The following is a 12,624-nucleotide window of genomic DNA, read 5'->3' as shown; positions in this document are numbered from 1 at the left end:
GAAGTAACTAGTTTAACAGTAGATGGCTTCAAATCATCGTACAGAGAAACAAATAGTATTTCACAATAAACAACAACAAAACTCTTTTTGTGGTGTTTTCCTCTATCACACACAGCTCCCCCAACCTTGGAACAAACAGGCCTTTACATTCTCCAGTCAAGGCCCAGGAAACCTTCAGGCTGTGAATGTTTAAGATTCAGGCAGTCAGGAGTCAGGTTAGGCATGAGGAGAGATAGGCGTGAGAAAAATCAAAACAAAAAACAAGTAAAACGCCTCTCCCTGTGGAATGTAAAGTTATCAAGTGAGGCACGGAACCCACAAACCCACAGCCTCCCACCTGACACCACAGAGCTATAAACCCAAAACGACACTTGGTCTGGGCTCAGAACCCAGACTTGGGGAAAGAAAACTCAACAAAGAAGGGGTGGTTCAGCGGGTTCTGCTATGTAGTGAAATCATTGGGTCTGTTCAAATATATGAGCTTAAGGAAGGGTCAGAAATTCTCTACTAATAAAAACATCTTTCTGTGAACTTTCCCGAAGTAAAGTTAATGGCACATAAAGCCAGCAGTTCACACAGAAAACTCATTCCTAAGGGACTACCTGTAAACTCTTAAGTTTGTCTTCGCGAGATCAAATGTTCAACAGAACGCCCCTCTGCTCACTCTCACCCCCATTCAAAGTGCTATATCCTTGACCACCAGTCACCCAAGCCCAGACTCTTCTCCATTCCCCTTGGCCCCTGCGAGGCCTCAGGCAACAGAGCCTCGGGACCCGCGGGAGCACCCCTCCCCTCCCTGCCATCCCCATTATTCGGCACAGAGCCCTGCTCTCCCCTGGAGCCAACAGTCTGCAGCTCCTTCAATGCAGGCGCGAGCAGGCAGGAATGGTGGGAAGAGAAGCCGTGCCAGCTGCATGTTTCAGAAGCTCCCTCCATATGCATTTGCCAAAGGAACAAAAAGAAAATCAATGCCAGGAAAAGACAACTGAGATGAGGATGCAGTGGGACGGCGGCTGACTCCTTGCCTCTGAGCAGCAAGGGACCGGCCATCCACGCGTCCGAGCCACAGACCCCAGTCGTTACCTTCAGGATGCAGGCCATGGCGCTCCGCCGGCCCTTCTGCCACCGAGCAGCGGGCGCGCCTGGGTCAGGGGCAGTCCGGGCGACAGGCTGGAGGCTGGTACCGCGGCAGGACCGCTCCAGCCCACATTCCCGCAGATCCAAATAAGGGGACCGCGGTGCGAGCTGCGCGGGCACAGGCCCCGCCCCCCGCGCCTCGGCCCCGCCCCCGGGCCCGTCCACTGGCTGGCGGCCCCCGAGACCCCGCCCACGGATTACGTGCCGTCCGGGTCTCCCGCGGCAGCCCCTCGATGCTTGCTACTTTTTCTTTTTTCTCTCTCCCTCTTTTTCTCCCCCACCCCCCACAGTAAACGTTCTGTGGTTCAACGTATGCAAAGCCGGCTCAGCAGCAGGCAGGGATCTGGGTCCTGCTGGGGAGAGAAAGCGCCCTTTTCTTCTCCTCGATTCGGTCTCCTCCAGCAGATCAGAGAACCCCTTGCAGACATTTCACAGTTTGTAAAAAGTTAAGTGGGTTTGGAATCACCCTGCTACAGGCTTTGGGCGCATCAAAGGATTCTTCAAAAGTAGCAGATGAAATTCTCCCCGGGCTGTTTAACAATAGAGCCTTCCCTCTGCTTAAAAATGCTGTGATGGGCTCATTAGATGAATAATTTGCCACTAATAAGGGAGCACAAATGCCTATCAACAAAAGACGCCAGAAAACTTAGGCTGTATGTTTTGTGTGAATGTGCACGTACACAGACATATATTAATTGCTTATTTGATTTGGGCTTGTGCGTTTATTTAAAAAAAAAGTGTATTTACATAAATATACAGTAAATAGAATGTATATATTTATATGCAAATTAAATGTATTCTCATATATATATACATTGATTATATACGTATATAAATTGGGTTTGTGCCCACAAGCACAGGACTTTGTTCTCCCAGCCTCCAAGTTTAGAATTTGAATGAACTTTGTTGCAACTTAAGTAACAAGGTTAATTCTAAAGTCTCCTGTAAGGCAAGTCTCTGATGATAAAACAAAAGGTGATAGAGCAGCTTTAAAAGGCAGACAGCCTGGAAGGAGATATGTTTTGGGTCTCCTTAGCAGTCCTTTTGGAGTGAAAATCAACAAGGAAAGCCCAATTCCCAAGCAAGGAACTGGCTAAGAGAAACAGAGTTATTTCTCTGAAGAAAGTGACATCACACACATAGCAGAAGAAGGGAGAGAGAGCATTCTGTATATATACACAGATTTCCACCACTTGGTCTGTCAGAGAAATCTTAAAACCAGGCCCAAAATATTTACCCAAAAGAGCTTTCACTTGCTAGAAGCCCTGTCTGGTCTGCCTACATAGAGTTAGGAAAAGCACTGTGGGCTGCTGGTGGCTGTGACGTCATGAGATTGGCTCACAAACCACAAGGCAGAAACCAGACTTTCAAGGGATTTGGTGTTTTCTTGGTGAGAACATTCAGAATCTTGAGCGAGCAGGAGGCACCACGGTAAAAGTGTTGCAAACACTGAGAGTGGACAAACTACCTGCTCCCAGGGAAAGTCCCTCTTTTCAGTCTTCCTAAGAGACTCCCTGCTCTCCTACTCCTTCCTCCAGACCCTCCGTGTGGTTCAGAGATCTGCTCTATTTTCAGTAAAAACTTTTTGATCAGTAAGTTCAGTAAGAGCTTCCTCTATTTGGTTGATCAGGAAAGTATATATTTTTTAGAACTGTATTTTTTAAAACACTGCTTTAGCTCATGATCTTTAGTAAGCCAGGAAAACTCAGTATTTTATTCATTTAAGAATTCGACAAACCTTTACTGAGCTGTTACTAGAAGATAAATCTTTTTGAGCTACCACTAACTGGAGGGGAGTTAATAACAAAAACAAAAACAAAACTTAGTAAGGCAGTACAGGACCCATCAGGAATGAATGATTTTCAGGGTCTCTAACATCATCTCAGATTCAGTCAAGTGGGAAAGATAAGAGATACATGATATAACATGGTAAGGTCTTTAACCAAAGCAGAAGCAAAGCTCTATGGAAAGAGAGACAGAACCTGGCAGGTTGGCAGGTAAGAGAGGCAAGGGTGGGCAGGGCACATCATTCTGTCTCCAGGGAGTCTGCAGGTCTGAGCAACAACCCAGCTGACTCTAGTAAGCAAAATTGCTGAGCATTTCCTTACTGGATGACCTTGTTCACATTTCTTAACCTCTCTTTAACCTTTAGTTTACATAGTAGTATTTATCCTTGTGATAATTAAATGAGATGATGCTTGTAAATCCACTCACTTCAATTCCCCGCACTATGAACACTCTCAAAATGGTAGCTCTTTATCGGAGGGTGGGGGGTTGGGAGGGGGGTGGTTAACTACAGATAGCTTATAGGAAAGGATGAATAAGATGATTGCCGTTCACCTTGAATGTCTCAGAAAGATAAACATTGATGAGACAAAAACTTAGCATCTTGTGACTTGGGTATAGCCAACTGAGGGTATAATGAGGGCTTTGCCAGTTCCAACAGTCTGGGTATGGCTCTCTCAATTAAACTCTCCACTGATCCATACCCACACTCCCCCAAATGTTATTTTTTATTAGCATCCACAGTTATGCCTAAGTACAGACAGGAGTAAAAGCATGTTTATATCAATCTAAAAACAAACTCAGTAGATTCTACAATAAATGTGCCCTGAAGTTCTATAAATCTGGGCAGAAGTTTTACAAAACAGCAATGGTCACTGCCTCAGATGGACAGCAACTGGATGGGAAAAAGTAGTTGGATGGAAATGAAAACAGATTCTAAACCTACTAGGAAATGAAGGTACAGCCAGATTTGTGGGAAAAAGGGGGGAATGTATGGCCAGGATCTTTTTTTATTTTCTAACTTGCCAGACTATAAGAATAGTTTAGTCTATCCCATGGATATAGCCCAATTTTCTAGGTCCCTAGTTATATGACTTAAACCAAAAACCTACTTCCAAAGATAACAATTTGGGTGCACCTTGCAATTATGTGATCCTTATAACATCGATACGGATGTTGTCATCCCCAGCTGGTCAGTGGGAAAACAGGGATTTGAGCTCAGGTAATTTGACATCCGGGTCTGCCATCTTAACTGCTACACTCAGTTGCCCAGTATGTCAGGAGCCAATCTTTGGTCACCATTCGGATTTAGTCTCTTGCCTTAAGTTTAGTACTCAGAAAACCTAGGGTAAGTATATATTTCCCTATGATACACACTAGTATATAAAACCTAGGGCAATTAGGTAAATAAGTAGAAGATAGATACTCTCTATCTGACTGTACCTATCCAGGATAGGTACACTCACCTTGTATCTATCCTCCCTCAGCACCTGGGGCCTTTAACAAAGACACTGTCCATCCCATCCAGAGCTCCCATACAACCAAGCTGTTACCACCTTCTGCCCATGAGAGCTACCTCCCACCAAAGACTCTCACTACCGTATCTTACCTACAAAATGCAACCTGCATGTAGCAACCTGACTGCCCTTGCTTCCCTTCCTGGAAAGATCCTTGGGGGCTGGTCCTACCGCTACCTGGGTCTCCCTAGGGCCCTTCTTGGCTCCAATTGGTCCATCTTCCCTCTCCTCACAGGCCTTTCACCAATAAGATCTCAATATGCCTTAAGGCCAAGAACTCATGAATTATGACCGGTCATGAGCTAAAATGTCCTATTTAAATTCAGTTTTGCTTCATTGTAAACAGCCCCATTACCAAGTAATTCTCAGAGTTACACAGTTTCCTGATAGAAATAGAATTAAAATGAAGAATCCTATAACTTTTCCAATTTCATCTTGCACACATATTAATTTAATATATTTATATTCAACACAGAGTCATTTATTAAGACTTTAATTGGATCTCAATTTTTCCCATCTAAAGATTTTAAATGAATTCCAGATATCATAAAACTCTTCTTGTCATCCACTACATAAATTATGCTTCCATAGGAGACTGTGACTGGAAGATCCATTATACAATGTTATGGGAAAGTCATTTTTTTTTTTTAACATTCTGAGCCAGAATAGGAAATGATTTTTTTTTTTTTCTAGAAACCATTGCACTGTTACAGGCAATGACCTAGGAAATTTTTCATACCCTAAAACACATGCTTATCCTGTCAGTGTCCTTGTGCATGTCTATATGGATGTCTGTGTCCAAGTATGTCTATGAATGTGCCCTTTTAGATATACATGAGAATATATTGACATGTGGGTTAAGCTTTATTTCCCTCCATTTTGGATAGCAGATCATTCTAAAGTGTCATCCGTTTTGCATTCCCAGGACTTGGGCTTACTGCTTTTTCAAAACTTCACACAGTTCTAATACACAATTCATCATTATCCCTGACTATACTCATACTCATCTGGGATGAACTCCAAAACAAGTTATGCATGCTTTAGAATTACATTTTTCAAACACTATATATTTTCTCCTTCTCCCTTAATGTTCTCTCTCAACTTCCTCTCAGCTCTACTCTTCTTATTGGAAGTTCTCATCTTTTCTCAATTTTTTTTTCAAATGAACCAAAAAGGGAAAAAAAAATCTGTTTTTAATTAAGAGAAAAATCTGAAATTAATGTTCTTTAATGTTCTAGGTTTTAACCAGATTTGTTTTTCTTAAACAATTGTCCCCTAAGATCTTTTAAAAATATAATCAATTGAAAGTAAATATGGCTGGAAGCACTGGCAGGTAGTTGGAATTTGGTTTGTATTGGATTTCTCTAAGGCCATTGACGGCTCCATTATTAATTGAGTCTGATAAATCTCAACCACGTTTCTTAGAGTTTGTTTTCCTTTTATTGTGAGGCTCTTCTCATGTGTGTTTCTGTACACTCTTCTTAGATTTCATCACTTAGTGAGGTTTGATGACATCCTGTCTTAACATATTAGAGTGGAAATCTAGTATTTGAAATGTATCCATGGTGCATCTGATGGGAAGACCCACAGGACGGGGTCTCACAGTTGGCCTCCTTCTGCAGTTTGTTTTGCCTGAGCCAATTTTTCTCTAATGGTTTGGCTCTCACAAGCCCTTTGGAAAGAGCTAGGTTTGGGTTTTTTTTCTAATTCCTTATGTTAATACAAATACTCACTTTTTCTGTGGCTATGTCTGGCTATGGTAGGAAGGAGAAGAGCAAAGTCATGCAATCGAAGAAGAATGGTGCAAGGAGAAGTCATCTAAATATGCTCTTAGAGAAACCCCCCAACACAAGGTATTGTTTTGGGTCCAACAGTGTAAAAATCTGTGACAGCTGTTCACAGTACACCACTGGGAAGTTAGGATGGACAATCCAAGAGAGTCAAGGGCCACATCCCATATGGGAAAGCCATTCTTTCTTTTCAAGGGCAACGAATAGAGGGCACCTGGGTCGCTCAGTCATTTGTGTACCTGCCTTGGGCTCAGCTCGGGTCATGAACCTCGGAGACCTGGGATCCAGCCTGCATCAGAATCCCTGCTCGGTGGGGAGTCTACCGCACCCTTCTTATGCTCTCTGTCTCTTCTCTCTCTTTCCCTCTCTCAAATGGATAAATAAAATCTTAAAAAAAAAAAAAAAGAAGAAAAGAAAAAGAAAAAAGCATGAAGTAGAAAGTAACAGAGCACTTAGGAATCTGAAAAATTTTGTTCCTTTGTTGATTTAACAAACATTTGCAAGCTCAGGTGATGTGTTTTGGAAACAGCGTGGCTTCCTCCTACATGCAAAACCTCCAGTGGTTCCTCTTTATCTCCACAGTTCGGTCTATTATAGGCCAGCCAACATCTCTTTCCATCATTACTGCTCAGTGGTCTCTGACCCCAGGATTCAGCAAACTTTGTCAGTAAAGCTCCAGATAGTAAAAGTTTCAGACTGCATGGGCCATTAGGTATCTGTGTTAACTCCTCAACTCTGTCATCCTAGCACAAAAGCAGCCAAACATATCAACAAATAGAGAGCAGTTCTGTGCCAATAACATTTATTTATGGATGCTGATGTTTAAGTTTAATATAATTTTCAGTGTTATGAAATATCATTCTTTGTTTTTCTCAACATCTAAAAATGCACAATCTATTCTTGGTTCTGAAGGTGTACAAAAACTGTCTAGAGGTCAGATTTAGCCCAACCGTAATTTGCCAATAAGACTTCATCTTTGCCCTCTTCATTGAGCCAGATTTCATCCTTCAGGCCCCGGTCAAATCCCATGTGGTCCTCGATGTCTTTTCAGACCACCCTAGTCTAGTGCTGTTTCCCCTACTTGAATTCCAACAATGACCATTTGCAAAATTCTTCGGCAATTCATCACATCCTATCTGCTGGTATTTCTTCTAGCATCAACTTGTCCTATTACCTAAATCTTTATTTTGCCTTTTATTTTTGGCCTTGCTCCTCAAATAGATCACAGGCTTCCTGGCTTTTTTTTTTCCTTCTTTGCATCCGGCACCACTCTGTGCCCCAATCCAAGAAATACAGCAACTCCAAAGAGATAACGAAGAACACCAGGTGAGAAGCAACCACAAATTTATAAAATTGAAAATCAGATTGTTCTACCATTTTGGATACCACTCAAAGATTTTGAGAAGAGAATTTTGGATGTATTATTAATTCCCCCACCACATATGATATTCCCAGATCATCTCACATTTCCTCTATAAGGAATGTATCAGATTATTTTAGCAGTTGGCTTTTTTGTTTTTTAATCAACAGGGTGATTACTTGATTTAGATGGATTTTGCAGACCATGTTTAATGACAAGAGTGGCCTGTAATTACCCCTGTGGGTGTTCTCAGTTGATTAGGAAATCAGTGATGCTTTTCTTTTAAGTGGAAGCTGCCTTATTTCCTTCATGATTTTTAAAGATCACTCTTTATGGTATTTCTTAATCGCTCACGTTGCACTGTGTTTATTCAATATTTATTCTCTTTAAACATGACTCGCTGACTTATGCTGTGATTTTTTTCAGTCCATTCCACTTTATTTTATCTTTATTTTCATTTAATGAAATGAATAGAATCTTGTAAATAAATCCATTTTGTCTAATAGATGAAGAGATAGGGGTTTTCAAAGTAATCAAATATTTAAATAGCTGAGTTTGTAGTATTTACTGACACCTCTGTAATTAAGAAATTGTACGACGTGGGGCTCCTGGGTAGCTCAGTGGGTTAAAGCCTCTGCCTTCATCTGAGGTCTGGTCCCAGGGTCCTGGGATGGAGCCCCGCATCAGGCTCTCTGCTCAGCAGGGAGCCTGCTTCCCCCCAGCAACTCCCTTTCTCTGCCTGCCTCTCTGCCTGCTTGTGATCTCTGTCAAATAAATAAATAAATAACCTTTCAAAAAAAGAAAGAAAGAAATCGTATGATGTTACAGATTACATAATGGCATATTCCAAATAGGATTAGTCTTCTCTTCAAAGTGGCGAGTGCAGCAGTATTTAGGACAAGCATCACGTGATTTGGACACCAGAAAAATATTACTTCCTTCATCTTTCAACAGCTTACATTTTAAATGAGTTGCTCTCCACTTTCTCCTTTTTTGAATTGCAATAAAAATTTGCCATTTAAAAAGAGGTGAAAAATGGTAAACCACCTCTCTCTTGATAAACTAGCTTCTCTAAATTTTCTTTTAAAAAAGATTTTATTTACTTATTTGAGAGAGAGCTCACACATGCCCTTGTTTGCACAGCAAGTGGGGGTGCGGACAGAGAGAGGGACAAGCAGACTTCCCACTAAGTGCAGAGCCCAAGGGTTGACCCAGGACCCCAAGATCACAACAGGAGTCAAAATCAGGTGGGCACTCAACCGACTGAGCCACCTAGGTGTCCCATAGCTCCTCTGTATTTCCAACAAAAGTATGTCTAGCAGCACAGACATTGGATGAACCCCAGACTTATTTATTTTTAAATATTTTATTTATTTATTTGACAGAGAGAGAGACACAACGAGAGAGAGAACACACACAGGGGGAGCGGGAGAGGGAGAAGCAGGCTTCCCGCCGAGCAGGGAGCCTGATGCAGAGCTTGATCCCAAGACCTTGAGATCATGACCAGAGCCAAAAGGCAGACGCTTAACGACTGAACCACCTAGGCACCCCGGATGAGCCCCAGGTTTAAAAATTGTCTAAACATACACAAATGTCTAATATCTATGTCCTCCTGCTCTTTTCTTTGACTTGTTTTTCTTTTTTTTCACTACTTTGGGTATTTCCATCACCTCATTTTACCTCTTCCTTCTTTTACAATTTCCTTTACTCCTTTTCCCCAGGCAAGTTTTTCAGCTTAAATCCAACAGAAAATTAAAGACCAGGGGAGATCTTTTACCTTGAGAAAGTACTAGTTTGTCTCAAGTATTTGTTTGAATAAAATGTAAATACTCAGAGCCACTGACCAGATTTGTGAAGAGCCTGAAATTTTATCCTACATGCAAACTAAGAAGTTATCTGCACATTCTATGGCTGTTAGCTAAAGCCCAAGACTCCAGGGCCAGAGATAGAGGACTATTTATTACCACTGGTCTTAAGGCTCTTCAATACTCACAACAATCACTGACAGGCAGAGTATCAGCATTTGCACCCAATTCCTCAAACCCCAATTCCCACAACAAAACTGGAAGAAAACCACACATTTGCATTTGCAGCTAGTTGTGTTTCAGAGAAGAACCTGGAGCCTAGAGAACTCAAATTTTTTACACTGGACAATAAGCATACCAGCCTGTTGCTCCTGAAGGAAATAATATTTTTCTCTTCCAAGACTATGAGTTATATAAACATCCTTGAGGAGATAATCCAGAACAAAGGCATTCTGTACCTCCATTTGCAAGATAACAGGGAAACTTAAGAGACCAAGTGAGAATTGTCCCCTACTAGTAATCACAGTCACCGTACATGTCATTATGAATTATTTTTTTAAGATTTTATTTATTTATTTGTCAGAGAGAGAGGGCACAGGCAGGCAGAGTGGCAGGCAGAGGCAGAGAGAAAAGCAGCCCCCCCCGACCACCGTCGAGCAAGGAGCCAGATGTGGGACTCGATCCCAGGACCCCAAGATAATGAACTGAGCAGAAGGCAGAGGCCTAACCAACTGAGCCACCCGGCATCCTGTTATTATGAATTTTAACCTGGTACTCTGTACCTATTTTCAACATATTTAGGCAACCAGAAGAGTATGCAAGGCATTTACTGAATGAATGTGAGCGGCTTCAATTTTTTAGTAAGTGGAATTCATATAAATAATAATGATTATAAGTAATTCTAAAGTAGACACAGGTTCAAAATATTTTTTATTGTCCTCCAGCCCCTGATATCATATTCCACTAAGACTTTATGCTTAACATGAAATATTTACCCATTGACTTAAAAAAAAAATCTTTTATTTTTATTTTTTTTCAGGTACACACATACACACACACACACACACACACACACACTTCCTATCTTTCTCACGGCCAGAGATTATACACAATATTGCTAAAGCTGAAGTCATGTAGAGAACGGTGCTCGAATTACTGGTAAGTAATTGATACTTAGTTAAATATTTTAAGGTACTCATATCACCAACTAGTTGTTCTTTTAAATTATACTTTGTTCCCTTCTTATTTCAGCAAACCCAAATCTTCACTCTCAAGCCCAGGAAAGAATTAGAGACAAGAGGTCTGGCAGACCCCTCAATTTGCAGAACTGTTGTATCTGTTTTTGAATGCAATGAAACGGTCACACTGACCTGGCCACCGTGCAAATGTCTTCAGTGGGCATTTGAATTATTTCTGTTTCCAGGCAAGACAGTACTAACTTAGCCCAGCTCAGAAAGGAGAGAACCCATCATATTTGAGAAGGAAATTTTACAACGTTCTTCAGGAACCCTGCGGCCCGGTACTTCTAATCTTTGTAAAATCCTCCTTGATGTGAAGATCTGCATTTGCCTCGCAACAAATTAAAGCTCTTTCATGACACAGAACTCTTACCTGCCAGTCTCTTTACGGTCCCACATTCCCCTCGGATTCTCCACACCCACCCCAGTGGCCATGTGCGTGTACATGTTCAGTGCACAGAGCCCTGAAATATGTGTCTGGCGTTGAGCTTCTGACGAGAGACAGAAAATAAACTTTCCATTTCCCTTCAGTGGTAAACTTCCTCCTCTTCTCAGGCGTCTGTTGTCTGCAGCTGAGGAACGGGAGTGACATCACGAAATGTGTAATGTGTGGTGTGCCATGAGGTCAGCTGAAGGGTAATTTCTAGGAAGCACGCCTATTCAGAAGTCAAAGCAGCGTTGGCACTGAGCAGGGACACTCAGCAAAATGATGCATTTGGGTCAGCATCCCCACAGGGGACCTACACCAGTGACCTCATGCACTAACCCAGCCGTCCTAACACTCCGCACACGAGTGTTCTTCAGGGACACCTCAAGTAGCTTCTTTATGGATTTGAAGTAGGAAATGATGAGATTTAGCCAAGGTTTCATCTTGAATCGAAGTGAAGACATGCTGTCAAATGAAATACTTCTGGAATCCTGCAAAGCTTTCTTTTTAGCTCTGCACCCTCGAGAGGATGTACCCAGTTACCAGCTTTGTTCTGAATGCTCGAAGGCTCAAACCCACGCCAACACTTACCCATAAACAGTGCTCTTTCTCCGAATCCACAGTGTGTGTGTTGGGAGCGGGGAGTGAGAACAGTATGTGGAAGAATAAAAAGCACAAACATAGAATGTCTTTCTCTCAACCATCACCAAGTCTAAGCATGAGATAAGATATAAGGATCATCTATTAAATGACTTCATCCAACTCCGTGCTGTATTTTATCCTGCCCTTCACCCATGACTTTTCTTTCCACCTCAGCATTTTTCCCCATGCTTTCCATTCCCTGGATGGTCTTCAGTGGTCAAAATTCAACTCATCTGTAAATGTCTAATTCAAAAGCTGCAATCTATATGAAGATCCTTATAGTAGGAAATATTTGACAAAGTCATCCAAGTGTCTAATGTATGCAAGAGGTTAAACATGTAGCCTTGAACAAGGCAAACACAGTTCCTGGCCTTATGATACTACACTTGGTCTTAGCCAAAAGGCCAAGAAGCGATGGCCTTATAATGCTTGTAGCATTCAATTCCCCTTCCAAACTCCTGCAGTCTTTACTATAACTCTGATGAATTTTGTGGTAAAGGTATTTTTTGAATTGAGGTTTTTGTTTTTCCTTCCTGAAGATTTATTTACTTGTTTGAGAGGGGAGAGAAAAAGCAGGGGGAACGGCAGAGGGCAAGAAGCAGACTCCCAGCTGAGCACTGAGCCCACTGTGGAGCTCCCCATGGGGCTCCACATGGGGATGGATCTCATGACCCTGAGATCAAAAACCCGAGATCATAACAATCCAAAGTCAAGAGTCTGACACATAACAGACTGATCCACCCAGACATCCCTTCTTTATATTGAGCTTTCTTGATGGATCTCTTTGATAGGCCTGTTGAGAGATTTTGCCGTTCTTAGAGACCCTGAGAAGAAGGCCACAGAGCACATCTCTACACTTAATTATGTCTCAAAACTCAGTTACCTCAGCAATGGTAAGTAAAACTGTGGTTTCAGTAAAATCA

At 41.9% G+C, this 12,624-nt stretch overlaps 1 protein-coding gene across 1 annotated transcript in view; it reads right to left on the bottom strand.

Annotated features, from left to right (window-relative positions):
• ST6GALNAC3 (ST6 N-acetylgalactosaminide alpha-2,6-sialyltransferase 3) overlaps positions 1 to 1,262 on the bottom strand; it is a 527,343-nt gene extending 526,081 nt beyond the window's left edge. The window contains exon 1 of the mRNA XM_059135170.1: positions 1,084 to 1,262. Within this exon, the coding sequence (XP_058991153.1) occupies positions 1,084 to 1,101 (18 nt within the window). The 5' untranslated portion in view covers positions 1,102 to 1,262. The remainder of the gene's footprint in view (positions 1 to 1,083) is intronic.
• Between the last annotated feature and the right edge of the window lie 11,362 nt (positions 1,263 to 12,624).

This window comes from Mustela lutreola, chromosome 10 (assembly GCF_030435805.1).
Source record: "Mustela lutreola isolate mMusLut2 chromosome 10, mMusLut2.pri, whole genome shotgun sequence".
Lineage (NCBI taxonomy): Eukaryota > Metazoa > Chordata > Mammalia > Carnivora > Mustelidae > Mustela > Mustela lutreola.
Note: the sequence above shows the minus strand (reverse complement) of the source record. Positions and strands in the feature narration are given on the sequence as shown.